The sequence below is a fragment of the Hyla sarda genome, unplaced genomic scaffold (genome assembly GCF_029499605.1).
Source record: "Hyla sarda isolate aHylSar1 unplaced genomic scaffold, aHylSar1.hap1 scaffold_1677, whole genome shotgun sequence".
Taxonomy (NCBI): domain Eukaryota; kingdom Metazoa; phylum Chordata; class Amphibia; order Anura; family Hylidae; genus Hyla; species Hyla sarda.
In genome coordinates, this window is record NW_026608317.1 from 48,515 (window position 1) to 76,000 (window position 27,486).

The following is a 27,486-nucleotide window of genomic DNA, read 5'->3' on the forward strand; positions in this document are numbered from 1 at the left end:
CAATCCCTCTCTGGCACAGAGGATCCACTACCTGCCAGCCGGCATCGTGACAGCCTTCTATGCAGGACATGTTCTGTTGGGTTAAGGATTTTGTTTTTTCTTCCATCAAGGAATTGAAGGATTCATTAACCACTGCTCCTCCTCCTAAGAAGAAGCCCAGACAAGGTGATAGGCCTGTAGTTGTACACTCTGATGAGGAATTTGAGATTTTCCTAGTTTTAATGAAGGAAAATATGGATTTTATTAAAGACAAGAGGCGAGTATTATAATGCCTTTTTTTCTTTACTGATTTAAATAGCAGCAAACAAACAGTTAACATAGTGCAAAGAAAAAAGGGTTTTAGATAGTAACAGGTGAGCTATTGGATAATGGTTCCACCAATCAGTATGCAGCACAGGTGATATAATGTCCAGGTAACACAGCATCTCCCTCTTTCTTTGATGTGAAGTGGAATGAAGGTAAGTAAAACAGATAACATAACTACTGCAACGAGAAAACTCAGATGGGAATCTTGGAAACATCTTCAGGCGAAGGCTTGGTGTCCTCTAAGAGGATCCCCGAAGGAAACAAGAACAGGAATGGATGGAGTCCAACGATGAGGAGTCTATGAAGCTGTAGGAAGACAAAACATATATTGTGATAGGGTGGGAGTTTAAGGGTGGGATAATACTCGCCTCTTGTCTTTAATAAAATCCATATTTTCCTTCATTAAAACTAGGAAAATCTCAAATTTTATTACAAGCAAGAGGGTCATATTCTAATGCCAGTTTAAAGCTATATAACATAATGATCAAGCATAAAATAACATGACTAGAGAATATTGTGAGATATGTGAGAATCAGGATGAAAGTAAAAATTTTTGAATGTGGACTCTGAGGACCAGTCAGCTGTCTTAAGAATATCAGACAAAGAGATTCCTGACTGAAAGGCTTTAGTGGACATGGCTCCTCTGGTGGAGTGTGCGCCAAATTGAGAAATGTCGATGCCGGCTAATTTCCTAGTATTTTTGACCCATCTAGCCAAGGTGGGAGAAGAGACAGGAAGGAAAGGTTTGCAATATGATATGAGCAATTGGGATTTATTAGTATGTCTATATGGTAAAGTTTTTTGTTCATAAGTTTTGAGACAAGGAACTACGCATAAATTATAATCATAAGGAAATGCCGGGTAGAAGACTGATTGAAGATTGGTTTTCGTACGTCTATGAATGGCAAAGGTGACCCCATGAGGCGAAAAAGTTCTGTGAGATAAGTCTAATGCTTTGACATCTGAGATCCTTTTAATAGAGATAAGACATAAAAGGACAGTAAGCTTAAAAGATAGAAGCTTAAGGGAAAGGAGGTCATTGTCCTCCCAAGATTTGAATAGGTCAAAAATCAACGTAACATCCCAAGTGGAATGATATCTGGGGCACGGAGGGCGTTTGAATTTAATGCCTTTCATGATTTTGCGAATTAGAGGATGTTGGCCGACTGGAATAGAGTCTATAGGAGGATGATGAAAAGAGATCGCAGAACGATAAACGTTGATAGTGTGATATGCCTTACCGGATTCAAAAGAAAAGGAAAGGAAATTCATAATGTTGGCTACAGATGCATGTACGGGATCCAAATCCCGTTGCATGCACCAATGAGACCAAATTCTCCAGGCTGATCTGTAAGCAGATCTGGTTCCCGGAGCCCAAGCATCAGAGAGGATGTCTCTAGTAGCTTGCGAAAATTCTGAATTAATATTTGTTGACCGGAGATCAGCCATACTACAAGAGAAAGAAGATTCAAAGTGATTAAAGGATGAGGATTCCCCTCCGGGTCCTGAAGAATTGTGTGGTAATGTGGAAGGATCCGAGGAAAATCTATTACCATCCCCAGAATCTGTGGGCACCATGATTGTCACGATGCCGGCTGGCAGGAGGTGGATCCTCTGTGCCAGAGAGGGATTGGCGTGGACCGTGCTAGTGGACCGGTTCTAAGTCACTACTGGTTTTCACCAGAGCCCGCCGCAAAGCGGGATGGACTTGCTGCGGCGGTAGTGACCAGGTCGTATCCACTAGCAACGGCTCAACCTCTCTGGCTGCTGAAGATAGGCGCGGTACAAGGGAGTAGACAGAAGCAAGGTCGGACGTAGCAGAAGGTCGGGGGCAGGCGGCAAGGTTCGTAGTCAGGGTGGATAGCAGAAGTACTGGTACACAGGCTTTGGACACACAAAACGCTTTCACTGGCACAAGGCAACAAGATCCGGCAAGGGAGTGCATGGGAGGAGGTCAGATAAAGGCAGGGAGCAGATGGAAGCCAATTAAGCTAATTGGGCCAGGCACCAATCATTGGTGCACTGGCCCTTTAAGTCTCAGGGAGCTGGCGCGCGCGCGCCCTAGAGAGCGGAGCCGCGCGCGCCAGCACATGACAGCAGGGGACGGGAACGGGTAAGTGACCTGGGATGCGATTCGCGAGCGGGCGCGTCCCGCTGTGCGAATCGCATCCCCGACGGCCATGACAGTGCAGCGCTCCCGGTCAGCGGGACCGACCGGGGCGCTGCGGAGAGAGAGACGCCGTACGCGCTCCGGGGAGGAGCGGGGACCCGGAGCGCTAGGCGTAACAGTACCCCCCCCCTTAGGTCTCCCCTTCTCTTTGTCCGGTAACTGCCTCCCCTGGGATGAGGACACCGGGAAAGGATGGAGGGATTCCTCAACGGCAGGCAGTACAGCAGGAGTGGGAATGGGGAGGGAGGGCAGAGGGCGAGGCCTGGCACGGGGCAGTGTGACACCAGGACGAGGGCCATGAGGAGGCACCGAGGCTTGCCTGACTGGACTGGGAGGGGGGGAGAGGCACTTCTTAAGGCGGGCAGAGTCCATAACGACCTTAGGGAGACCGGATACAGGAGGAACCACAGGGTCGCGGCAGGGAGTACTGGTAACCGGTTTAAGGCAGTCCTTGAAGCAAGAGGTACCCCAGCTCTTGATCTCCCCTGTGGACCAATCCAGGGTTGGGGAATGGTGTAGAAGCCAGGGTAGTCCAAGGAGAACTTCAGAAGTGCAATTGGGGAGGACCAAAAACTCAATTTTCTCATGATGAGGTCCGATGCACATTAGGAGGGGCTTCGTGCGGAAACGCACGGTGCAATCCAACCTGGCTCCGTTGACCGCGGAAATGTGGATTGGCTTGACAAGACGGGTCACCGGGATGCGGAATTTATTCACCAAGGACTCCCGAATAAAATTCCCAGAGGCACCAGAGTCCAGGCAGGCCACGGCTGAGAGGGAAGAGCTGGCTGAAGAAGAAATTCGTACAGGCACCGTGAGACGTGGAGAAGCCGACTTAGCATCAAGAGACGCCACACCCACGAGAGCTGGGTGCGAGCGTGCGTTTCCCAGACGTGGAGGACGGATGGGGCAATCCACCAAAAAATGTTCGGTACTGGCACAGTACAGACAAAGATTCTCTTCCTTAAGGCGATTCCTCTCTTCCAGGGTCAGGCGAGACCGATCCACTTGCATGGCCTCCTCGGCGGGAGGCCTAGGCGCAGATTGCAATGGAGACTGTGGGAGAGGTGTCCAGAGATCTAAGTCTTTTTCCTGGCGGAGCTCTTGATGCCTCTCAGAAAAACGCATGTCAATGCGAGTGGCTAGATGAATGAGTTCATGCAGGTTGGTAGGAGTATCTCGTGCGGCCAGAACATCTTTAATGTTGCTGGATAGGCCTTTTTTAAAGGTCGCGCAGAGGGCCTCATTATTCCAGGAAAGTTCAGAAGCAAGAGTACGGAATTGTATGGCGTACTCGCCAACGGAAGAATTACCCTGGACCAGGTTCAACAGGGCAGTCTCAGCAGAAGAGGCTCGGGCAGGTTCCTCAAAGACACTTCGAATTTCCGAGAAGAAGGAGTGTACAGAGGCAGTGACGGGGTCATTGCGGTCCCAGAGCGGTGTGGCCCATGACAGGGCTTTTCCAGACAGAAGGCTGACTACGAAAGCCACCTTAGACCTTTCAGTAGGAAACTGATCCGACATCATCTCCAAATGCAGGGAACATTGCGAAAGAAAGCCACGGCAAAACTTAGAGTCCCCATTAAATTTGTCCGGCAAGGACAGGCGGAGGCTAGGAGTGGCCACTCGCTGCGGAAGAGGTGCAGGAGCTGGCGGAGGAGATGGTTGCTGCTGCTGTAGCTGAGACTGAATCTGCTGTAGCTGCGACTGGAGTTGCTGAGTCATGGTGGTCAAGTACGACAGCTGGTGATCTTGTTGGGCAATCTGTCGGGCTTGCTGGGCGACCAGTGTGGGGAGGTCGGCGACAACAGGCAGAGGAACTTCAGCGGGATCCATGGCCGGATCTACTGTCACGATGCCGGCTGGCAGGAGGTGGATCCTCTGTGCCAGAGAGGGATTGGCGTGGACCGTGCTAGTGGACCGGTTCTAAGTCACTACTGGTTTTCACCAGAGCCCGCCGCAAAGCGGGATGGACTTGCTGCGGCGGTAGTGACCAGGTCGTATCCACTAGCAACGGCTCAACCTCTCTGGCTGCTGAAGATAGGCGCGGTACAAGGGAGTAGACAGAAGCAAGGTCGGACGTAGCAGAAGGTCGGGGGCAGGCGGCAAGGTTCGTAGTCAGGGTGGATAGCAGAAGTACTGGTACACAGGCTTTGGACACACAAAACGCTTTCACTGGCACAAGGCAACAAGATCCGGCAAGGGAGTGCATGGGAGGAGGTCAGATAAAGGCAGGGAGCAGATGGAAGCCAATTAAGCTAATTGGGCAAGGCACCAATCATTGGTGCACTGGCCCTTTAAGTCTCAGGGAGCTGGCGCGCGCGCGCCCTAGAGAGCGGAGCCGCGCGCGCCAGCACATGACAGCAGGGGACGGGAACGGGTAAGTGACCTGGGATGCGATTCGCGAGCGGGCGCGTCCCGCTGTGCGAATCGCATCCCCGACGGCCATGACAGTGCAGCGCTCCCGGTCAGCGGGACCGACCGGGGCGCTGCGGAGAGAGAGACGCCGTACGCGCTCCGGGGAGGAGCGGGGACCCGGAGCGCTAGGCGTAACAATGATTGGGTTGGCCACCACGGGGTTATAATGACTAGTGTTGACTGATGAATTTGAGTGTGAAGAAGAACCCTCGAAATTAGCGCAAAAGGAGGGAAAGCGTAAAGGGTGGATGGAGGCCAGAACTGGAGGAAGGCGTCCACCCCCAGAGCTTCGGGATCGGGTCGCCAGCTGAAGAATTGAGGGATCTGGCGATTGAGGCGGGAAGCAAAAAGGTCTATTGAAAGGGGACCCCATAAAGAGTTGATTTGGAGAAATATCTGATGATCGAGTTTCCAGTCGCTGTTGTCGATTAAATATCGGGAATTCCAATCCGCAACAATGTTGGAGAGACCCGGTAGGTATTCTGCCTTGAGGACAATATTCTTGTCTAAGCAAAAGTGCCAAATTTCTTTGGCGATGTTCGCTAGGGGTTTTGATTTGGTGCCCCCAAGACGGTTTATGTATTGTACCGCTGAGATGTTGTCCATCTTCAAGAGGATACAACAATGAGATTTGTCTCTCGCAAAACTTTTGAGGGCAAAGAAGCCCGCCAGAAGTTCCAGGCAATTTATGTGTAAGGTTGCTTCTCCTTCTGACCATTTGCCACCTGTGGATAGATGACCACAACGAGCGCCCCAACCAAGGCGACTGGCATCCGATTCTAGAATATGGTCTGGAATGAAATTGAAAATGGCTTTCCCATTCCATTCTTGAATGTGATGTAACCACCATAAGAGTTCCTCTTCGGTGTCTGAATTCAGAGTCACCTGGTCTGAGTATGATAGACCCTCTCTTAGGTGTTGAGCCTTGAGGCGTTGGAGAGCTCTGTAGTGAAGTGGTGCCGGAAATATTGCCTGGATAGAGGCTGATAGAAGACCCACTATGCGAGCTAAGCTCCTCAGACAAATTAGTTTCTTGTTCAAGATCGACGGAATTTCTTTCCGAATTAATGATAGTTTTCTGTTGGGAAGGCTTAGGAGAGCCAATTGGGTATTGATTGAAAAACCCAAGAATTCTACCTCCTTTGAAGGGGTTAGTACAGATTTTTTGGTGTTGATAAGGAAACCCAGATTGGTGAAGAGTGACAGAGTCCATTGCGTATGCAGGTTGATCAAGTGTAGAGTTTGGGCCATAATGAGGATGTCGTCCAAGTAAATTATGAGGCGTACTCCTCTGCTCCTCAACATTGCTACCACTGGTTTTAGCAGCTTTGTAAAGCACCAGGGAGCTGAGGACAGTCCAAATGGAAGACTCTGAAACTGCCATTTTTGGTTCTTCCATAGAAATTGGAGGTATGGATGATGTGAAGGATGCACAGGTACTGTCAAGTAGGCATCTTTTAGGTCTATTTTGACCATCCAGTCGTCCTTGATCAAAAGATCTTTTAAGAGATGGATGCCCTCCATCTTGAAGTGTTGGTACTTCACAAAATAATTTAGGTCTCTCAGGTTTATTACCGGTCTGTGACCGCCGTCCTTCTTTTTGACCAAAAAGAGGTTGCTGAGGAAACCTTGAGATTGAGGAGGGACTGGATAAATTGCTCCCTTGAGATGGAGATCCATGATCTCTGATTGCACGAGATCGTGATCTTCTTGAGAGAAGATTATGAGATGAGGAAGTCTTTCTTGAACTGGAATCTGCCAGAAGTCTATTTGATACCCTAGTATGGTGTTTAGGATCCATGAATCTGAGGTGATAGCCTGCCAAGCTTGGAAAAAAATGGGTTAGTCTGCCTCCTAATGGAACTTGGGAAGAAACAGGGTGAGTTAAGCTTACCTGTAGAAGGTCTTGATCTAGGAAATCCGCGATGACCCCTTGCCCTCCATGGTCTTCCTCTTGATGGAAAGAAGGGTATGGTCTGGTATAAGGTGGATCCTTGATAATTTCTGTCTGTGTAGGAGGGACCTCTGTATTGTTGTCTGTCTTGATTTTGGCGGCCGGGGAAGCGGCCCCGTCCTTTCCCGGCCCTGCCAAAAATTTTTCTCTGGAATACTTTCTTCAGGGAAGTTTGTGCTTTGTCTAGTGACGAAAACAATCCTACTGTCACGATGCCGGCTGGCAGGAGGTGGATCCTCTGTGCCAGAGAGGGATAGCGAGGACCGTGCTAGTGGACCGGTTCTAAGACACTACTGGTTTTCACCAGAGCCCGCCGCAAAGCGGGATGGACTTGCTGCGGCGGTAGTGACCAGGTCGTATCCACTAGCAACGGCTCACCTCTCTGGCTGCTGAAGATAGGCGAGGTACAAGGGAGTAGGCAGAAGCAAAGTCGGACGTAGCAGAAGGTCGGGGGCAGGCGGCAAGGTTCGTAGTCAGGGGAGATAGCAGAAGTTCTGGTACACAGGCTTTAAACACACAAAACGCTTTCACTAGGCACAAGGGCAACAAGATCCGGCAAGGAAGTGCATGGGAGGAGGATAGATATAGTCAGGGACCAGGTGGAAGCCAATTAAGCTAATTGGGCCAGGCACCAATCATTGGTGCACTGGCCCTTTAAGTCTCAGGGAGCTGGCGCGCGCGCGCCCTAGAGAGCGGAGCCGCGCGCGCCAGCACATGACAGCAGGGGACGGGAACGGGTAAGTGACCTGGGATGCGATTCGCGAGCGGGCGCGTCCCGCTGTGCGAATCGCATCCCCAACGGCCATGACAGAGCAGCGCTCCCGGTCAGCGGGACTGACCGGGGAGCTGCAGGGAGAAAGACGCCGTGAGCGCTCCGGGGAGGAGCGGGGACCCGGAGCGCTAGGCGTAACACCTACATATTTTGATATTTCTTTGATGAAGGAATCCCCAAAGAGGAGTCCTTCGGAAATAGAGTCTGGTTCTGTACTTGCTAAATGCATGAGTTGGGGATCCAGTTTGAGAAGAATAGCACGTCTTCTCTCACTGCAAAAGGCTGCATTTATGTTTCTGAATAAACATATTGCCCTATGAGCATAGCCTCGCATTATTTCTACGTTAATTGGTTGTCCAGAAGCAGCCGCTTCTTCGGACATGTCAACTATTCTGGTGAGGGGACCCAGTAGATCTAGAAACCTTTCTTGACAGAATCTAAATGAGCGATCAATACCCTTGGGATTATTGCCCATTTTCTGTAAATATTTGATAATAATAGGGTCCAGTTCAGGAGTTTGGGAGAGTTTTTTAGGTAGCGTAGGTCTAGGACATTCAGCCCTCAATTTATTTCTGTCTGCTTTATCTAACGGCTTTCTAAGCCAAGAGCATAAAAATTTTTCCACATGAGGTTGTGGAGCCCATTCTCCTGAGCGGGGATGTATAATATTATCAGGGGTAAAAAATGGTACACCCCAAAAGTCTAAGGCTACTGAGTCTGACTTTTTACTGGTGACATGGGAGTCATCATCCTGTTCTGACAGGTCTTCATATTCTGAGTCAGAGGTGGCTTGATCTACAGACTCATCTGAAGATGTTTCACTGGAAGATGAGGAGGTAACATAGGAATCTGGCTTTTGCCTCCGAGAGGCTTTTTTAACTCGCTTAAGAATTAACTCCTCGCGAGCCGAGGGAATATGGTGCTTATGATGCGAACCTTTATGAACGCTGCCTTTTTTAGGCGCATGAGAACTATGTGCCTGATCCTCTGTATATATAGCTGCTTTTTTGGGAGCGGGAGGATCGGTCTTGCAATGATGCCTCTTTTTAGAATGTTTGCCAGAAACTTTTAGTCCTTTAGCCAGACCTGAAGTAGAATCCTCCACTGACCAAAAAATGTCGGACGGGGTAGAAGGACGTTTCTTTTTAGTACTGGAATGGGTACTTAGAGATGCCACCATAGCTAGTGATTTTGTGATTGATTCCTGTAAGGAACCCATAGCTGATTGTACAGCTGCACTAACAGATGTGGAAACAGAATTATCAACTACATTTTTAATATGCTCATCCAAGGCATAGTGGATATCCTTATCTCCAGGGGGGAAGATAGGTAAGGGAGAATTCCTAGCAGTATCCTCCTCTGTCATGATTATGAATAGTTGGAGACAGAAGTGGGAGGAATATATATATAAATAAATAGATTTACTGCTGGTATACCAAACTAAATCAATAAATGCCTTCTGGTGTCAGATAGAATAACCAGAGGTTAATAGAAGGATTGTACCGTACAGTATTGATAGAGTACCCTTCTGACAGGAAAGCGCCGTTTCTGACTGGAGAGCCGGCGTCTGACAGGAGAACTAGCGAAGTGTTTGTGACAGGAGCTGTATGACAGGAGAGCTTGCGTATTGTCTGTGACAGGAGTTTTGATAGGGGAGCCGAAGTGTTGCCTCTGACGGAGGCTGGTATGACCGGAGCCGGAGAGTTGCCTTTGACAGGGGAGTCAGCGCTTCTGATAGGGACTGGTGCTGACAAGCGCAAGTATATGGGACAATTAGTAGCGTACTCTCGCGAGACTTGACGAGATCGCGTCAAGCTCGAAGACCGGGATCTGCCTCGCAACAGCGCACGCGAGCAGAGCTATGACAGCGAAAATAAAATAAAATCTGCCCAGTAACAGATAGTGTAATAAAAAAGATATAGGGAATATGTTAAGTAGCGGAATTGGTATATATAGATAAATATAATAATAAGGTGTTACATGAATTTGAATAAAATACATGTACTTATCTTTGACCAGAGCAGCAAAGAAAGAGGGGGATGCTGTGTTACCTGGACATTATATCACCTGTGCTGCATACTGATTGGTGGAACCATTATCCAATAGCACACCTGTTACTATCTAAAACCCTTTTTTCTTTGCACTATGTTAACTGTTTGTTTGCTGCTATTTAAATCAGTAAAGAAAGAAAGGCATTATAATAGGAGCCTCTTGCTTGTAATAAAATTCAGGGTTATAGATGAACAAAATCATCTAGTTCAGAGGAAGAGGAGCTACAGGGAAAAGTTTTTTTCCCTGTGGAGAAGTTTCCGAAATTTATCAGAGCTGTGCAAGCAGAGAATGCACCAGCCACCCGCGAAGACGCCCCTTCTATTTCTAAGGGGCCCAGAGTTTTTCCGATCGAGGACACGGTCCTAGACTTAATGAAGGCAGAATGGATCAACGCAGAAAAAGCACCTGTTATAAATAAAAGGTTTAAAACCCTTTACCCCCTGGATCAAGAAAATCTAAGGATTGGGTCAACCCACCAAAGGTGGATTACGCCATCGCCAAGCTTTCTAAGAGAACCATTATCCCATCTGATATTGGTTCTAGTCTCAAGGATCCCATGGACCGACGCATGGAGGTCACTCTTAGAAGATCGTATACAGCATCTTCCAGCCAGTGTGCTGTAGGGAATGCCTCCTTTGAGGTCATAAGAGCTATGAGATCTTGGCTTTCAAGAATACAGGATGACATAGACTCTGGGGTCAGTAGACAGGACTTACTTAGGTCCTTTAAATATGTTAACCTAGGTATGGACTACCTATATGATTCCAATTGTCAACAGGTGAAGTTAGCTTCCAGAAATATGGCCCTATCCTCCGCCGCTAGGAGGGCTCTTTGGTTAAGACCATGGCCTGGAGACAGTCATTCCAAGTACATTCTTGGTAATCTGGAGTTCAATCCGGCTAAACTATTCGGTCCTGAACTTGACACCATTATGGAGGAGCTCTCCAACAAGAAGGGGAAGAACCTTCCTTTATCAGAGAAGTCCTTTCGCGTGCGCTATAATCAACCCAGGAGGGATCGATCTCCTCCACAAGATAACAGGCAATATAGAGGCTCTGGACGTGGCAGAGGATCAGGATCCACAAGGAAAGGATCATCTAGAGCCAGAGGCTCAAAGAAGCCAGAATCCTGACGCAAGAAGTATACCTGTAGGCAGGCGCCTTCAATTCTTTCTCGAAGCTTGGAAAACTCTAATAATAGATGTTTGGGCCATAAATGTAGTGGAGAATGGTTATTTTCTTCCCCTAATGTATCTCCCTCCAGAAAGGTGTCTAATATCCCCCTCTCTAGCTTCTGCAAAACAGGAGGCTTTAGAGGAAGCCATCCTAGAGCTTATCTCAAGTTCAGCGGTAGAACCCGTTCCTCTACACGAAGGGGGCATGGGGGTTTATTCCCCAGTGTTCCTAGTGCCCAGGCCTGGAGGGAAATGGAGGCTTATAATAGACCTCAGGTTTCTCAATCAGTTTATAGTCAAGAAGAAATTTCGTATGCAGACTATAAGATCAGTAAAATCCCTCCTTCTGAGAGATGATTACATGGCGTCATTAGACCTAAAAGACGCCTATATTCACATTCCCATATATCCAGGGCACAGGAAATTCCTAAGAATTGCTGTCTTTATCAGGGGAGTTCTCCATCATCTCCAGATCAAGGTTCTGCCATTTGGCATTTCCACAGCCCCGTTTGTATTCACAAAGGTGGTTTCATCCATGATGGCTATTCTCAGAGTACAGGGCATCAGAATCATACCCTATTTAGACGATTGGCTTTTACTAGCCAAGACTCAAGAGGAGCTCAGTCATCACATCACCACCACGCTGGACTTACTCCACAGTTTAGGTTGGATAGTGAATCTACAGATATCCAAACTATTCCCCACAAAGGAAATAACCTTTCTGGGGTTCTACTTGGATTCCCACAACATGAGAATCTATCTGTCTCCAGCACGGAAGGACAGGATATCCAGGGGATATCAATTTCTTTGAGTCCCCCGCAAAGCATCACTCTCATGAGATTCCTAGGACTCCTATCCTCCTCAGTAGAGACTGTCCCATGGGCACTCTGGCACATGAGACCTCTCCAAACAGAGATTCTCCAGGCCTGGGACAGGAGGAGTTCCTCCCTAGAGAAGTGTCTAAAGCTTTCTCCCACAGTCCGCAGATCTCTGGGCTGGTGGGCGAACCCCCAGGACGGAATGTCCCTGGTAGAACCTCAGTGGTCAATCCTGACGACAGACGCCTCAGGGTCAGCCACAGGGGAGCCCACCTGCTAGGGAGAAAAGTGAATGGCAGGTGGAGTACAGAAGAAATTCCTCTTTCTTGCAATATAAAAGAACTAAGGGCAATATATTATGCCCTTCTTCACTTTGCCCCCTCTCTCCTGGGACAAGCCGTCAAAATAAGGACGGACAACATGTCGGCTGTTTACTACATAAACAAGCAAGGAGGGAGAGGTTAAGTTCCACTGCTTCAGGAGGTGGCGAAGATCTTTCAATGGGCCGAGACTCGAGTTCTCAGGCTCTCCGCAGTCCACATAAAGGGAGTACACAGTATCATAGCAGACCGTCTAAGCCAGTGATTCCCAACCGCGGTGATGCAGCACACGTGTGTGCCGTTCAGCACTGCCCGTGGTGCCGTGGGATTTTGCCGTGATTTTTTTTATTTTTTACTATTATTTTTTTTTAAATGTCCCGCCCCGGCCTGACGGCGCAGGGAAGTCTGCGTGCGCACTGCGCACACAGCGTCCCCCTGCATCTCCTGTGTTCCCCTCCGTCCCCTGCGTCTGCCGCGTGACCTGTGTTCCCCTCCTTCCCCCTCTATTCCCTGTGTCCCCCGCGTCCCCCTCCTTCACTCTCCGTTTCCTGCGTCCCCCTCCGTCCCCCTCTCCCTTGCGGCGCAGTGAGCCGGAAAAGGTGCCCTGGGGCGGAACGAGCTGCACCTGCGCCGGACTCCAGTGCCTCCTGTGGAACTGCAAGCTGTGCGGGCCGGCTTGCTTAAGGTACCGTACCCTTTCCACCCCTCTGTTCACCTTCTTAACCCTGTCTAAATCCCCCCACCGTCACCCAGGTACACTCTCTACCCCCCCCCCCCCGTCACTCATGTCCACCCCCCCCCCGTCACTCATGTACACCCCCCCCTGTCAGCCATGTCTGCCTTGTCTACCTCCCTGTCCATCTCTATCACCCATGTCCACCCCCCCTGTCACCCATGTCCACCCCCCCCTGTCACCCATGTCCACCCCCCCAGTCACCCATGTCCACCCCCCCAGTCACCCATGTCCACCCCCCCAGTCACCCATGTCCACCCTCCCTGTCACCCATGTCCACCCCCCCAGTCACCCATGTCCACCCCCCCCAGTCACCCATGTCCACCTTCCCTGTCACCCATGTCCACCCCCCAGTCACCCATGTCCACCCCCCGTCAGCCATGTCTGCCTTGTCCACCTCCCTGTCCATCTCTATCACCCATGTCCACCCCCCCTGTCACCCATGTAATCCCTCCCTGTCACCCATGTCCACCCCCCCGTCACCCATGTCCACCCCCCCGTCACCCATGTCCACCCCCCCCGTCACCCGTGTCCACCCTCCCCCCGTCACCCATGTCCACCCCCCGTCACCCATGTCCACCGCCCCTGTCAGCCATGTCCACCCCCCCAGTCAGCCATGCTTGCCTTGTCCACCTCCCTGTCCATCTCTATCACCCATGTAATCCCTCCCTGTCACCCATGTAATCCCTCCCTGTCACCCATGTCCACCCCCCCCTGTCACCCATGTCCACCCCCCCCAGTCACCCATGTCCACCCCCCCCAGTCACCCATGTCCACCCCCCCCCCAGTCATCCATGTCCACCCCCTCCAGTCACCCATGTCCACCCCCCCAGTCACCCATGTCCACCCCCCCCCAGTCACCCATGTCCACCCCCCCAGTCACCCATGTCCACCCCCCCAGTCACCCATGTCCACCCCCCCCAGTCACCCATGTCCACCCCCCCCAGTCACCCATGTCCACCCCCCCAGTCACCCATGTCCACCCCCCCCAGTCACCCATGTCCACCCCCCCAGTCACCCATGTCCACCCCCCCAGTCACCCATGTCCACCCCCCCCCCGTCACCCATGTCCACCCCCTCCCAGTCACCCATGTCCACCCCCCCAGTCACCCATGTCCACCCCCCCAGTCACCCATGTCCACCCCCCAGTCACCCATGTCCACCCCCCAGTCACCCATGTCCACCCTCCCCCCGTCACCCATGTCCACCCCCCCCCGTCACCCATGTCCACCCTCCCCCCGTCACCCATGTCCACCCCCTCAGTCACCCATGTCCACCCCCCCGTCACCCATGTCCACCCCCCTGTCAGCCATGCTTGCCTTGTCCACCTCCCTGTCCATCTCTATCACCCATGTAATCCCTCCCTGTCACCCATGTAATCCCTCCCTGTCACCCATGTCCACCCCCCCAGTCACCCATGTCCACCCCCCCCCAGTCACCCATGTCCACCCCCCCAGTCACCCATGTCCACCCCCCCCAGTCACCCATGTCCACCCCCCACAGTCACCCATGTCCACCCCCCCAGTCACCCATGTCCACCCCCCCCAGTCACCCATGTCCACCCCCCCAGTCACCCATGTCCACCCTCCCTGTCACCCATGTCCACCCCCCCAGTCACCCATGTCCACCCCCCCCAGTCACCCATGTCCACCCCCCCCAGTCACCCATGTCCACCCCCCCCAGTCACCCATGTCCACCCCCCACAGTCACCCATGTCCACCCCCCCCAGTCACCCATGTCCACCCCCCCCAGTCACCCATGTCCACCCCCCCAGTCACCCATGTCCACCCTCCCTGTCACCCATGTCCACCCCCCCAGTCACCCATGTCCACCCCCCCCAGTCACCCATGTCCACCCCCCCCAGTCACCCATGTCCACCTACCCTGTCACCCATGTCCACCTACCCTGTCACCCATGTCCACCTACCCTGTCACCCATGTCCAACTACCCTGTCACCCATGTCCACCTACCCTGTCACCCATGTCCACCCACCCTGTCACCCATGTCCACCCTCCCCCAGTCACCCATGTCCACCCCCCCCAGTCACCCATGTAATCCCACCCTGTCACCCATGTCCACCTACCCTGTCACCCATGTCCACCTACTCTGTCACCCATGTCCACCTACCCTGTCACCCATGTCCACCTACCCTGTCACCCATGTCCACCCACCCTGTCACCCATGTCCACCCCCCCTGTCACCCATGTCCACCCCCCCCAGTCACCCATGTAATCCCTCCCTGTCACCCATGTCCACCTACCCTGTCACCCATGTCCACCCACCCTGTCACCCATGTCCACCCACCCTGTCACCCATGTCCACCCATGTCCTGTCACCCATGTCCTGTCACCCATGTCCACCCATGTCCTGTCACCCATGTCCACCCACCCTGTCACCCATGTCCACCCTCCCTGTCACCCATGTCCACCCTCCCTGTCACCCATGTCCACCCTCCCTGTCACCCATGTCCAGCCTCCCTGTCACCCATGTCCACCCTCCCTGTCACCCATGTCACCCATGTTCACCTTCCTATCACCCATGTCCACCCCCCATCACTCATGTCCACCCGCACTCACACATGTCCCCCCACCTATCATCCCCGTCACCCATGTCCACCCTCCTGTCATCCATGTCTGCCTTGTCCACTCCCCTGTCACTCATGTTTACCCCCCTGTCTACCCCCGTAGTCTACTCTGTCACCCATGTCCACCCTCCTGTTCATCCATCTGTCCCTTTGTTACCCCAGTCCACCCCTCTGTCACTCCTGTCCCTCTTTTACCACCTTGTCCACCCCTCTGACCCCCTGTCTCCCCTGTCCACCCTCCTGTCACCCATGTCCACCCCCTGTCCACCCCTCTGTCACCCCTATGCCCCCGTCACCCATGTTCACTCTTCTACACCCATCTATCACCCTTGTACACCTCTCTACACCCCTCTGTACACTCCTCTACACCCCTCTGTCACCCATGTACACTTCTCTACAACCCTCTGTCACCCATGTACACCCATCTGTCACCCATGTACACTCCTCTATACCCCTCTGTCACCCATGTACACTCCTCTACACCCCTCTGTCACCCATGTACACTCCTCTACACCCCTCTGCCACCCATGTACACTCCTCTACACCCCTCTGTCACCCATGTACACTTTTCTATACCCCTCTGTCAACCATGTACACTCCTCTACACCCCTCTGTCACCCATGTACACCCCTATGTCACCCATGTACACTCCTCTACACCCCTCTGTCACCCATGTACACTCCTCAACACCCCTCTGTCACCCATGTACACTCCTCAACACCCCTCTGTCACCCATGTACACTCCTCTCTACCCCTCTGTCACCCATGTACACCCCTCTACACCCCTCTGCCACCCATGTACACTCCTCTACACCCCTCTGTCACCCATGTACACTTCTCTACACCCCTTTGTCACCCATGTACAGTCCTCTACACCCCTCTCTCACCCATGTACACTCCTCTACACCCCTCTGTACACTCCTCTACACCCCTCTGTCACCCATGTACACTCCTCTATACCCCTCTGTCACCCATGTACACTCCTCTACACCCCTCTGTCACCCATGTACACTCCTCTACACCCCTCTGTACACTCCTCTACACCCCTCTGTCACCCATGTACACTCCTCTACACCCCTCTGTCACCCATGTACACCCATCTGTCACCCATGTACACTCCTCTACACCCCTCTGTCACCCATGTACACTTCTCAACACCACTCTGTAACCCATGTACACTCCTCTATACCCCTCTTTCATCCATGTACACTCCTCCACACCCCTCTGTCTCTCATGTACACTCCTCTACATCCATCTGTCACCCATGTACACTCAACTACACCCATCTGTCACCCATGTACACTTATCTACACCCCTCTGTCCACTCCTCTACACCCCTGTCACCCATGTACACTCCTATACACCCCTTTGTACATTCCTCTACACCCCTTTCACCCATGTATGCTCCTCTACACCCCTGTCACCCATGTACACTCTTCTGCACCCCTCTGTCACCCATGTACACTCCTCTACACCCCTGTCACCCATGTACACTCTTCTGCACCCCTCTGTCACCCATGTACACTCCTCTTTACCCCTCTGTCCACTCCTCTACACCCCTGTCACCCATGTACGCTCCTATACACCCCTTTGTACATTCCTCTACACCCCTTTCACTCATGTATGCTCCTCTACACCCCTGTCACCCATGTATGCTCCTCTACACCCCTGTCACCCATGTACACTCCTCTACACCCCTGTCACCCATGTACACTCTTTTGCACCACACTGTCACCCATCTACACTCCTCTGCACCCCTCTGTCACCCATGTACACTCCTCTACACCCCTGTCACCCATGTACACTCTTCTGCACCCCTCTGTCACCCATGTACACTCCTCTATACCCCTCTGTCACTCATGTACACTCCTCTATACCCCTCTGTCACTCATGTACACTCCTCTACACCCATCTGTCACCCATGTACACCCATCTGTCACCCATGTACACTCCTCTACACCCCTCTTTCACCCATGTACACCATCTGCCACCCATGTACACTCCTCTACACCCTTCTGTCACCCATGTACACCCATCTGTCACCCATGTACACTCCTCTATACCCCTCTGTCACTCATGTACACTCCTCTATACCCCTCTGCTACCCATGTACACTCCTCTACACCCCTCTGTCACCCATGTACACCCATCTGTCACCCATGTACACCCATCTGTCACCCATGTACACTCCTCTATACCCCTCTGTCACTCATGTACACTCCTCTACACCCCTCTGTCACCCATGTACACCCATCTGTCACCCATGTACACTCCTCTACACCCCTCTGTCACCCATGTACACCCATCTGTCACCCATGTACACTCCTCTACACCCCTCTGTTACCCATGTACACCCATCTGTCACCCATGTACACTCCTCTATACCCCTCTGTCACCCATGTACACCCATCTGTCACTCATGTACACTCCTCTAAACCCCTCTGTACACTCCTCTACACCCCTGTCACCCATGTATGCTCCTCTACACCCCTGTCACCCATGTATGCTCCTCTACACCCCTGTCACCCATGTATGCTCCTCTACACCCCTGTCACCCATGTATGCTCCTCTACACCCCTGTCACCCATGTATGCTCCTCTACACCCCTGTCACCCATGTATGCTCCTCTACACCCCTGTCACCCATGTATGCTCCTCTACACCCCTGTCACCCATGTATGCTCCTCTACACCCCTGTCACCCATGTATGCTCCTCTACACCCCTGTCACCCATGTATGCTCCTCTACACCCGTCACCCATGTATGCTCCTCTACACCCCTGTCACCCATGTATGCTCCTCTACACCCCTGTCACCCATGTATGTTCCTCTACACCCCTGTCACCCATGTATGCTGCTCTACACCCCTGTCACCCATGTATGCTCCTCTACACCCCTGTCACCCATGTATGCTCCTCTACACCCCTGTCACCCATGTATGCTCCTCTACACCCCTGTCACCCATGTATGCTCCTCTACACCCCTGTCACCCATGTATGCTCCTCTACACCCGTCACCCATGTACGCTCCTCTATACCCCTGTCACCCATGTACGCTCCTCTACATCCCTCTGTACACTCCTCTACACCCCTCTGTACACTCCTCTAAACCCCTCTGTCACCCATATCCACTCTTCTACACCCCTCTGTCACCCATGTAAAAAAAAAAAAAAAAAAGTTTGGCGCCTAATAGGTTTGTTTTGCAGGTTTAACGGTGAAGAATTGTGTGTGGAAGAAATCGTGATGATGGCCCAGACCAGATGGAGAAGAGAAGGCAACGATGCAAATTAGAGAAGACGTCATTGGTGAGTTGCTGTATAAAGCAGCACTTTAAACTACATACCCACTGATAAATATATATAGTGCATTGCGTTTTTTACCTTTTTTTTTCTTGCTCGTCAACCTCGGTAGCGGTGCCCTGTGGAAAAAAAAATTTCCGAGGTGTGCCCCGACCCGAAAAAGGTTGGGAAACACTGGTCTAAGCAGAGGACTTACGGTACCGGGAGAATGGGCTCTAGACCAGGATATATTCTTTCAGCTCATAGACCGCTGGGGTCTTCCGGAAATAGATCTTATGGCCACAAGATCCAATCACAAACTAGACAAGTTCTGCTCCCTTTACCAGGTGGACAAACCTCTTTATCTGGATGCGATGTCGATTCCGTGGAATTTCAAACTGGCCTACATATTTCCTCCTATCTCAATGATACCCAGGGTATTAATGAAGATCAGACAGGATCAGGCCTCTATAATTGCCATCATTCCCTTTTGGCCAAAAAGATCCTGGTTCTCCCAGTTCATTCAGATGAGCAAGGGAATATACTGGAAACTTCCTGTCAGGCAGAATCTTGTGTCTCAGGGCACTCAATTCTGCCACAATCTCAAGACGCTCAATCTGACAGCATGGAAGTTGATAGGTCCTTATTAAAAGCCAGAGGGTTTTCGGACCGCATCCTTGAAACACTATCTCACTCTAGGAGTGAGGCAACCAACAAGGCCTATGCTAGAATCAAAAGGATTTTTTATCTCCTGGTGTGTCACCAAGAAGATCAATGCTTCTTCTCCATCCACTCTATCAATTCTCAAATTTTTACAGGATGGATTTGACAAAGGTCTCTCTCCAACTTCCATTAAGGTCCAACTAGCCGCACTGTCGGCAGCCTTACAAAGACGACTGTTTCAAGAAACAGTGATAAGGTCATTTATCAAGGCCATCACTAGAATTCGTCCTAGATCTGTGAAACCAGTGACACCCTGAGATCTGGCGTTGGTCTTGCAACAGTTGTGTGTTCAACCCTTTGAACCTTTAGAGGAAGTGGAACTTAGGTTCCTCACTCTTAAGGTGGTGCTACTTCTAGCTGTCACCACCGCCAAGAGAGTTGGTGAACTTCAAGCATTAGCTGCGGCAGAACTTTATACAGTTTTCTTGCAGGACAGAGTCCTTCTGAGATTCCTACCTTCTTTTTTGCCTAAGGTCCCCTCCTTCGCAAATATTAACCAGGTTATCTCTCTCCCAAAGTTTCCTGAGTCTGAATCTTCCCAGAAGGACCTTGCCTCCCTGGATCTGGTAAGATGCCTAAAGGTCTACCTAGAAAGAATCAAACCATTTAGGAAAGCGGAGAATCTTCTCATTTTATTCCAGGGTGTAAAGAAAGGTGCCAAGGCATCTAAACCATCCATTGCAAGATGGATATGCGAATGCATAAATTTATGTTATACCTCTAGAGGGTTAACTTCACCAGATTTCACCAGAGCCCACTCTACGAGATCTGTTTCTGCCTCCTGGGCAGAGCGTAATTCTGTTCCTTTGGAACATATTTGCCAGTCCGCAACATAGAACTCTCCACTCACTTTTCTCAAACATTATAGAGTGGATACTTTCGCTAGGTCTATTATATAGTCTTCTATGCAGGAAAACCCTCCCTAGGGATGATTCTTGCTAGATCCCCACATTGTGCTGCTGAGGGACGCTAGGGAAGACTAATTTAGAAAGTAAATTTGTTTTCCCTTAGTCTCTTCAGCAGCACAAGCTTCCCTCCCTTATTTTCTTTTTTGCTTTATAATCTACTCACTGTTTTGGTGTGAGCCTGGTGCTTTATACCAGGTGGGGGGGGGGGGGGAGGTCCCGGGGTATTTTTTTAATTTAAATCATTAAAAAATCCCAGGTCCCATTTGCTCACAGGGGCGGAGAAACACCCCACATTGTGCTGCTGAGGAGACTAAGGGAAAACAAATTAACTTTCTAAATTTTGTCATCTTGCACGCCACACCCCGTTAAAATCAGTCCCCGGAGCGTGTTCGCTCCAGGTCTTATTACTGTCGATCACGGGCCGGAATCATTGCGATGTCATGGCTCCGTCCCCGTGTGACATCACGCTCCGCCCCCTCAATGCAAGCCTATGGGAGGGGGCGTGACAGCTTTGGATAGGGGATAAGATGTCTAAGCGCTGGAGTACCCGTTTAACTATTCCCTATCCAGGTGGAATAACAAACTGCTCTGAACAAACTAGTGTGTGAATACACACCTAAACAGAAAAATACAAAAACAAATAAACGAACATTACAGTGAACCCATCCTTAAAGAAGTTGTGTAGTGAAAAATAACTTTTCCCCTATCCAAAGGATAGAAAATAAGTTATAGATCGTGCGGGGGGGGGGTCCGAGCACTGGGACCCCCACTATCTCCTGAACGGGGCCATGGCAGTCTGCTGGAAGGGGGCTTGCCGACCCTGTATGGAGTGCCAGCCGACACGCCCCCTATATGTACCCCATAGAGATACATGGAGGGGGGGTGTCGGCCGCTGCTTCCTGCGATGGTCGGAACGGCCGCTTCCGGCAAACTACAGGGGCCCCGTTCAGGAAATCGTGGGGAGTCCCAGCGCTCGGACCCCCGTGATCTATAACTTATTCCCTATCCTTTGGAAAAAAACATATCCCCTATCTGCAGGATAGGGGGTAAGCTTTAGATTGCTGGGGTACGAGCACTGGGGCCCCCCACGATCTCCTGTATGCAGCCCCTCCCCACGATCTCCTGTATGGAGCCCCGGCTCTCCTCCACAGCAGCATGTCACACCACCTCTATATAGCTCTATGGGAAAGACAAAGATAGCCAAACAGCTCTCCTATATAGCTATATGGAGGGGGTGTGACGCGCTGCTGTGGAGAAGAGCCGGGGCTCCATACAGAAGACCGTGGGGGCCCCAGCACACGGACCCCCCAGATCTAAAACTTATCCCCTAGCCTGCAGATAGTGGATACGTTGTTTTCTCCCTTAACCATTTCCGTAACCCTAATTACCCTAAGGGTATGTTCACACTATGGATGCCAATTAGCAGTCAGTGCCGAAATATTCTTCAGCAGTAGGACTGGATTGCCCTGCGTTGTCAGTATTTACGGCTTTGCCATGCGAGCATAATTCTGATGAAAATGTTTAAATTTTTATTATTTCGACAAATCAATTTCAGTGCCAGAATTCTTCACCTCTTAAATTTCGCAGTATGAACAGGTCAGCGGAAGACCCATTCACACCAATATAATGGTTCACACCACAGAATTCTCCCCTAAATGTACTAACTCCAGCCCTAACCCTAAATCTACTAACTCCAGCCCTAACCCTAAATCCTCCCCTAAATCTACTAACTCCAGCCCTAACCCTAAATGTACTAACTCCAGCCCTAACCCTAAATCTACTAACTCCAGCCCTAACCCTAAATGTACTAACTCCAGCCCTAACCCTAAATCTACTAACTCCAGCCCTAACCCTAAATCTACTAACTCCAGCCCTAACCCTAAATGTACTAACTCCAGCCCTAACCCTAAATGTACTAACTCCAGCCCTAACCCTAAATCTACTAACTCCAGCCCTAACCCTAAATGTACTAACTCCAGCCCTAACCCTAAATGTACTAACTCCAGCCCTAACCCTAAATCTACTAACTCCAGCCCTAACCCTAAATGTACTAACTCCAGCCCTAACCCTAAATGTACTAACTCCAGCCCTAACCCTAAATGTACTAACTTCAGCCCTAACCCTAAATGTACTAACTCCAGCCCTAACCCTAAATCTACTAACTCCAGCCCTAACCCTAAATCTACTAACTTCAGCCCTAACCCTAAATCTACTAACTCCAGCCCTAACTCTAAATCTACTAACTCCAGCCCTAACCCTAAATCTACTAACTCCAGCCCTAACCCTAAATCTACTAACTTCAGCCCTAACCCTAAATCTACTAACTCCAGCCCTAACCCTAAATCTACTAACTCCAGCCCTAACCCTAAATCTACTAACTCCAGCCCTAACCCTAAATCTACTAACTCCAGCCCTAACCCTAAATCTACTAACTCCAGCCCTAACCCTAAATCTACTAACTCCAGCCCTAACCCTAAATCTACTAACTTCAGCCCTAACCCTAAATCTACTAACTCCAGCCCTAACCCTAAATCTACTAACTCCAGCCCTAACCCTAAATCTACTAACTCCAGCCCTAACCCTAAATCTACTAACTCCAGCCCTAACCCTAAATGTACTAACTCCAGCCCTAACCCTAAATCTACTAACTCCAGCCCTAACCCTAAATGTACTAACTCCAGCCCTAACCCTAAATCTACTAACTCCAGCCCTAACCCTAAATCTACTAACTCCAGCCCTAACCCTAAATCTACTAACTCCAGCCCTAACCCTAAATGTACTAACTCCAGCCCTAACCCTAAATCTACTAACTCCAGCCCTAACCCTAAATCTACTAACTTCAGCCCTAACCCTAAATCTACTAACTCCAGCCCTAACCCTAAATCTACTAACTCCAGCCCTAACCCTAAATCTACTAACTCCAGCCCTAACCCTAAACCCTTACAGTGCAGGTAAAAAACAACTGGAAGACCTGTGATGGTCATGTGACAGAACTCATATCGAGCAGAGTTCAATGAACAAAAAAAAAAAAAAAAAGTGGAGGTCACATGTTTCCTGTCAAGCATTGAGCTCCAGTCTGCAGTTAGTCCTCTGTTGCTGCATTTAAATAGATTCCTCTCGCCGACATCACTTCCTGTCAAGCTAGCTCTCCAATTAATGGCCGTGGACTATATTTCCCAAAACTCTCCATTGTAAGGACCAGATTAAACCATTAAAGCCATGGAAGGAACAAGACAATCTAAATCGCCAAGATAAGGAGGAGATCGGAGACACCATCGAGGAGCGATTAATGTAATGTAATGTGGGTGTGATGTGTGCAGGAGGAGCAAACCTAGTGTCCTGTCTATTATTATTATTATACAGGAGGAGTAGACTGTAGTGTCCTGTCTATTATTATTATTATTATTATTATTATTATTATTATTATTATACAGGAGGAGCAAACCTAGTGTCCTGTCTATTATTATTATTATTATACAGGAGGAGTAGACTGTAGTGTCCTGTCTATTATTATTATTATTATTATTATTATTATACAGGAGGAGTAGACTGTAGTGTCCTGTCTATTATTATTATTATTATACAGGAGGAGTAGACTGTAGTGTCCTGTCTATTATTATTATTATTATTATTATTATACAGGAGGAGTAGACTGTAGTGTCCTGTCTATTATTATTATTATACAGGAGGAGTAGACTGTAGTGTCCTGTCTATTATTATTATTATTATTATTATTATTATTATTATTATACAGGAGGAGCAAACCTAGTGTCCTGTCTATTATTATTATTATTATTATTATACAGGAGGAGTAGACTGTAGTGTCCTGTCTATTATTATTATTATTATTATACAGGAGGAGTAGACTGTAGTGTCCTGTCTATTATTATTATTATACAGGAGGAGTAGACTGTAGTGTCCTGTCTATTATTATTATTATACAGGAGGAGTAGACTGTAGTGTCCTGTCTATTATTATTATTATACAGGAGGAGTAGACTGTAGTGTCCTGTCTATTATTATTATTATTATACAGGAGGAGTAGACTGTAGTGTCCTGTCTATTATTATTATTATTATTATTATTATACAGGAGGAGTAGACTGTAGTATCCTGTCTATTATTATTATTATTATTATTATACAGGAGGAGTAGACTGTAGTGTCCTGTCTATTATTATTATTATTATACAGGAGGAGTAGACTGTAGTGTCCTGTCTATTATTATTATTATACAGGAGGAGTAGACTGTAGTGTCCTGTCTATTATTATTATTATACAGGAGGAGTAGACTGTAGTGTCCTGTCTATTATTATTATTATTATTATTATTATTATTATTATTATTATTATACAGGAGGAGTAGACTGTAATGTCCTGTCTATTATTATTATTATTATTATTATACAGGAGGAGTAGACTGTAGTGTCCTGTCTATTATTATTATTATTATTATTATTATTATTATACAGGAGGAGTAGACTGTAGTGTCCTGTCTATTATTGTTATTATTATTATTATTATTATTATACAGGAGGAGTAGACTGTAGTGTCCTGTCTATTATTATTATTATACAGGAGGAGTAGACTGTAGTGTCCTGTCTATTATTATTATTATTATAATTATACAGGAGGAGTAGACTGTAGTGTCCTGTCTATTATTATTATTATTATACAGGAGGAGTAGACTGTAGTGTCCTGTCTATTATTATTATTATTATACAGGAGGAGTAGACTGTAGTGTCCTGTCTATTATTATTATTATTATACAGGAGGAGTAGACTGTAGTGTCCTGTCTATTATTATTATTATACAGGAGGAGTAGACTGTAGTGTCCTGTCTATTATTATTATTATTATTATTATTATTATTATTATACAGGAGGAGTAGACTGTAATGTCCTGTCTATTATTATTATTATTATTATTATTATTATTATATAGGTGGAGTAGACTGTAGTGTCCTGTCTATTATTATTATTATTATTATTATACAGGAGGAGTAGACTGTAGTGTCCTGTCTATTATTATTATTATTATTATTATACAGGAGGAGTAGACTGTAGTGTCCTGTCTATTATTATTATTATTATTATTATTATTATTATACAGGAGGAGTAGACTGTAGTGTCCTGTCTATTATTATTATACAGGAGGAGTAGACTGTAGTGTCCTGTCTATTATTATTATTATTATTATTATACAGGAGGAGTAGGCTGTAGTGTCCTGTCTATTATTATTATACAGGAGGAGTAGACTGTAGTGTCCTGTCTATTATTATTATACAGGAGGAGTAGACTGTAGTGTCCTGTCTATTATTATTATTATTATTATTATTATTATTATTATACAGGAGGAGTAGGCTGTAGTGTCCTGTCTATTATTGTTATTATTATTATTATTATTATTATACAGGAGGAGTAGACTGTAGTGTCCTGTCTATTATTATTATTATACAGGAGGAGTAGACTGTAGTGTCCTGTCTATTATTATTATTATCCAGGAGGAGTAGACTGTAGTGTCCTGTCTATTATTATTATTATTATTATACAGGAGGAGTAGACTGTAGTGTCCTGTCTATTATTATTATTATACAGGAGGAGTAGACTGTAGTGTCCTGTCTATCATTATTATTATTATTATTATACAGGAGGAGTAGACTGTAGTGTCCTGTCTATTATTATTATTATACAGGAGGAGTAGACTGTAGTGTCCTGTCTATTATTATTATTATACAGGAGGAGTAGACTGTAGTGTCCTGTCTATTATTATTATTATTATTATTATTATACAGGAGGAGTAGACTGTAATGTCCTGTCTATTATTATTATTATTATTATTATTATACAGGAGGAGTAGACTGTAGTGTCCTGTCTATTATTATTATTATTATTATTATACAGGAGGAGTAGACTGTAGTGTCCTGTCTATTATTATTATTATTATTATTATTATTATTATACAGGAGGAGTAGACTGTAGTGTCCTGTCTATTATTATTATTATTATACAGGAGGAGTAGACTGTAGTGTCCTGTCTATTATTATTATTATACAGGAGGAGTAGACTGTAGTGTCCTGTCTATTATTATTATTATACAGGAGGAGTAGACTGTAGTGTCCTGTCTATTATTATTATTATTATTATTATTATTATTATACAGGAGGAGTAGACTGTAGTGTCCTGTCTATTATTATTATTATTATTATTATTATACAGGAGGAGTAGACTGTAGTGTCCTGTCTATTATTATTATTATTATTATACAGGAGGAGTAGACTGTAGTGTCCTGTCTATTATTATTATTATTATTATTATTATTATTATTATTATTATTATTATACAGGAGGAGTAGACTGTAGTGTCCTGTCTATTATTATTATTATTATTATTATTATTATACAGGAGGAGTAGACTGCAGTGTCCTGTCTATTATTATTATTATTATTATTATTATACAGGAGGAGTAGACTGTAGTGTCCTGTCTATTATTATTATTATTATTATTATTATTATTATACAGGAGGAGTAGACTGTAGTGTCCTGTCTATTATTATTATTATTATTATTATTATTATACAGGAGGAGTAGACTGTAGTGTCCTGTCTATTATTATTATTATTATTATACAGGAGGAGTAGACTGTAGTGTCCTGTCTATTATTATTATTATTATTATACAGGAGGAGTAGACTGTAGTGTCCTGTCTATTATTATTATTATACAGGAGGAGTAGACTGTAGTGTCCTGTCTATTATTATTATACAGGAGGAGTAGACTGTAGTGTCCTGTCTATTATTATTATTATTATTATTATTATACAGGAGGAGTAGACTGTAGTGTCCTGTCTATTATTATTATTATTATTATTATACAGGAGGAGTAGACTGTAGTGTCCTGTCTATTATTATTATTATTATTATACAGGAGGAGTAGACTGTAGTGTCCTGTCTATTATTATTATTATTATACAGGAGGAGTAGACTGTAGTGTCCTGTCTATTATTATTATTATTATTATTATACAGGAGGAGTAGACTGTAGTGTCCTGTCTATTATTATTATTATTATTATACAGGAGGAGTAGACTGTAGTGTCCTGTCTATTATTATTATTATTATTATTATTATTATTATACAGGAGGAGTAGACTGTAGTGTCCTGTCTATTATTATTATTATTATTATACAGGAGGAGTAGACTGTAGTGTCCTGTCTATTATTATTATTATACAGGAGGAGTAGACTGTAGTGTCCTGTCTATTATTATTATTATTATTATTATTATA

At 47.4% G+C, this 27,486-nt stretch overlaps 1 protein-coding gene across 1 annotated transcript; it reads right to left on the reverse strand.

The window, feature by feature from the left end:
- Positions 1-498: 498 nt before the first annotated feature.
- On the reverse strand, positions 499-8,026 carry LOC130311793 (uncharacterized). Its single transcript, XM_056552525.1, has 3 exons — positions 7,762-8,026; positions 5,102-7,049; positions 499-612 (listed from the first exon to the last, which is right to left on the reverse strand). The coding sequence occupies exons 2-3, from the start codon at positions 6,572-6,574 to the stop codon at positions 499-501; spliced, it is 1,587 nt and encodes a 528-aa protein (XP_056408500.1). The 5' UTR covers positions 6,575-7,049; positions 7,762-8,026.
- Between the last annotated feature and the right edge of the window lie 19,460 nt (positions 8,027-27,486).

What these genes read in the sequence shown, in the direction of transcription:
- LOC130311793 (XM_056552525.1), bottom strand. Translation starts at nt 6,574, where the DNA reads ATGGATCTCCATCTCAAGGGAGCAATTTATCCAGTCCCTCCTCAATCT. An exon ending in CTTTTGCGCTAATTTCGAGG is followed by an intron (nt 613 to 5,101) that starts GTTCTTCTTCAC and finishes GTCTTCCTACAG; the next exon opens with CTTCATAGACTCCTCATCGT.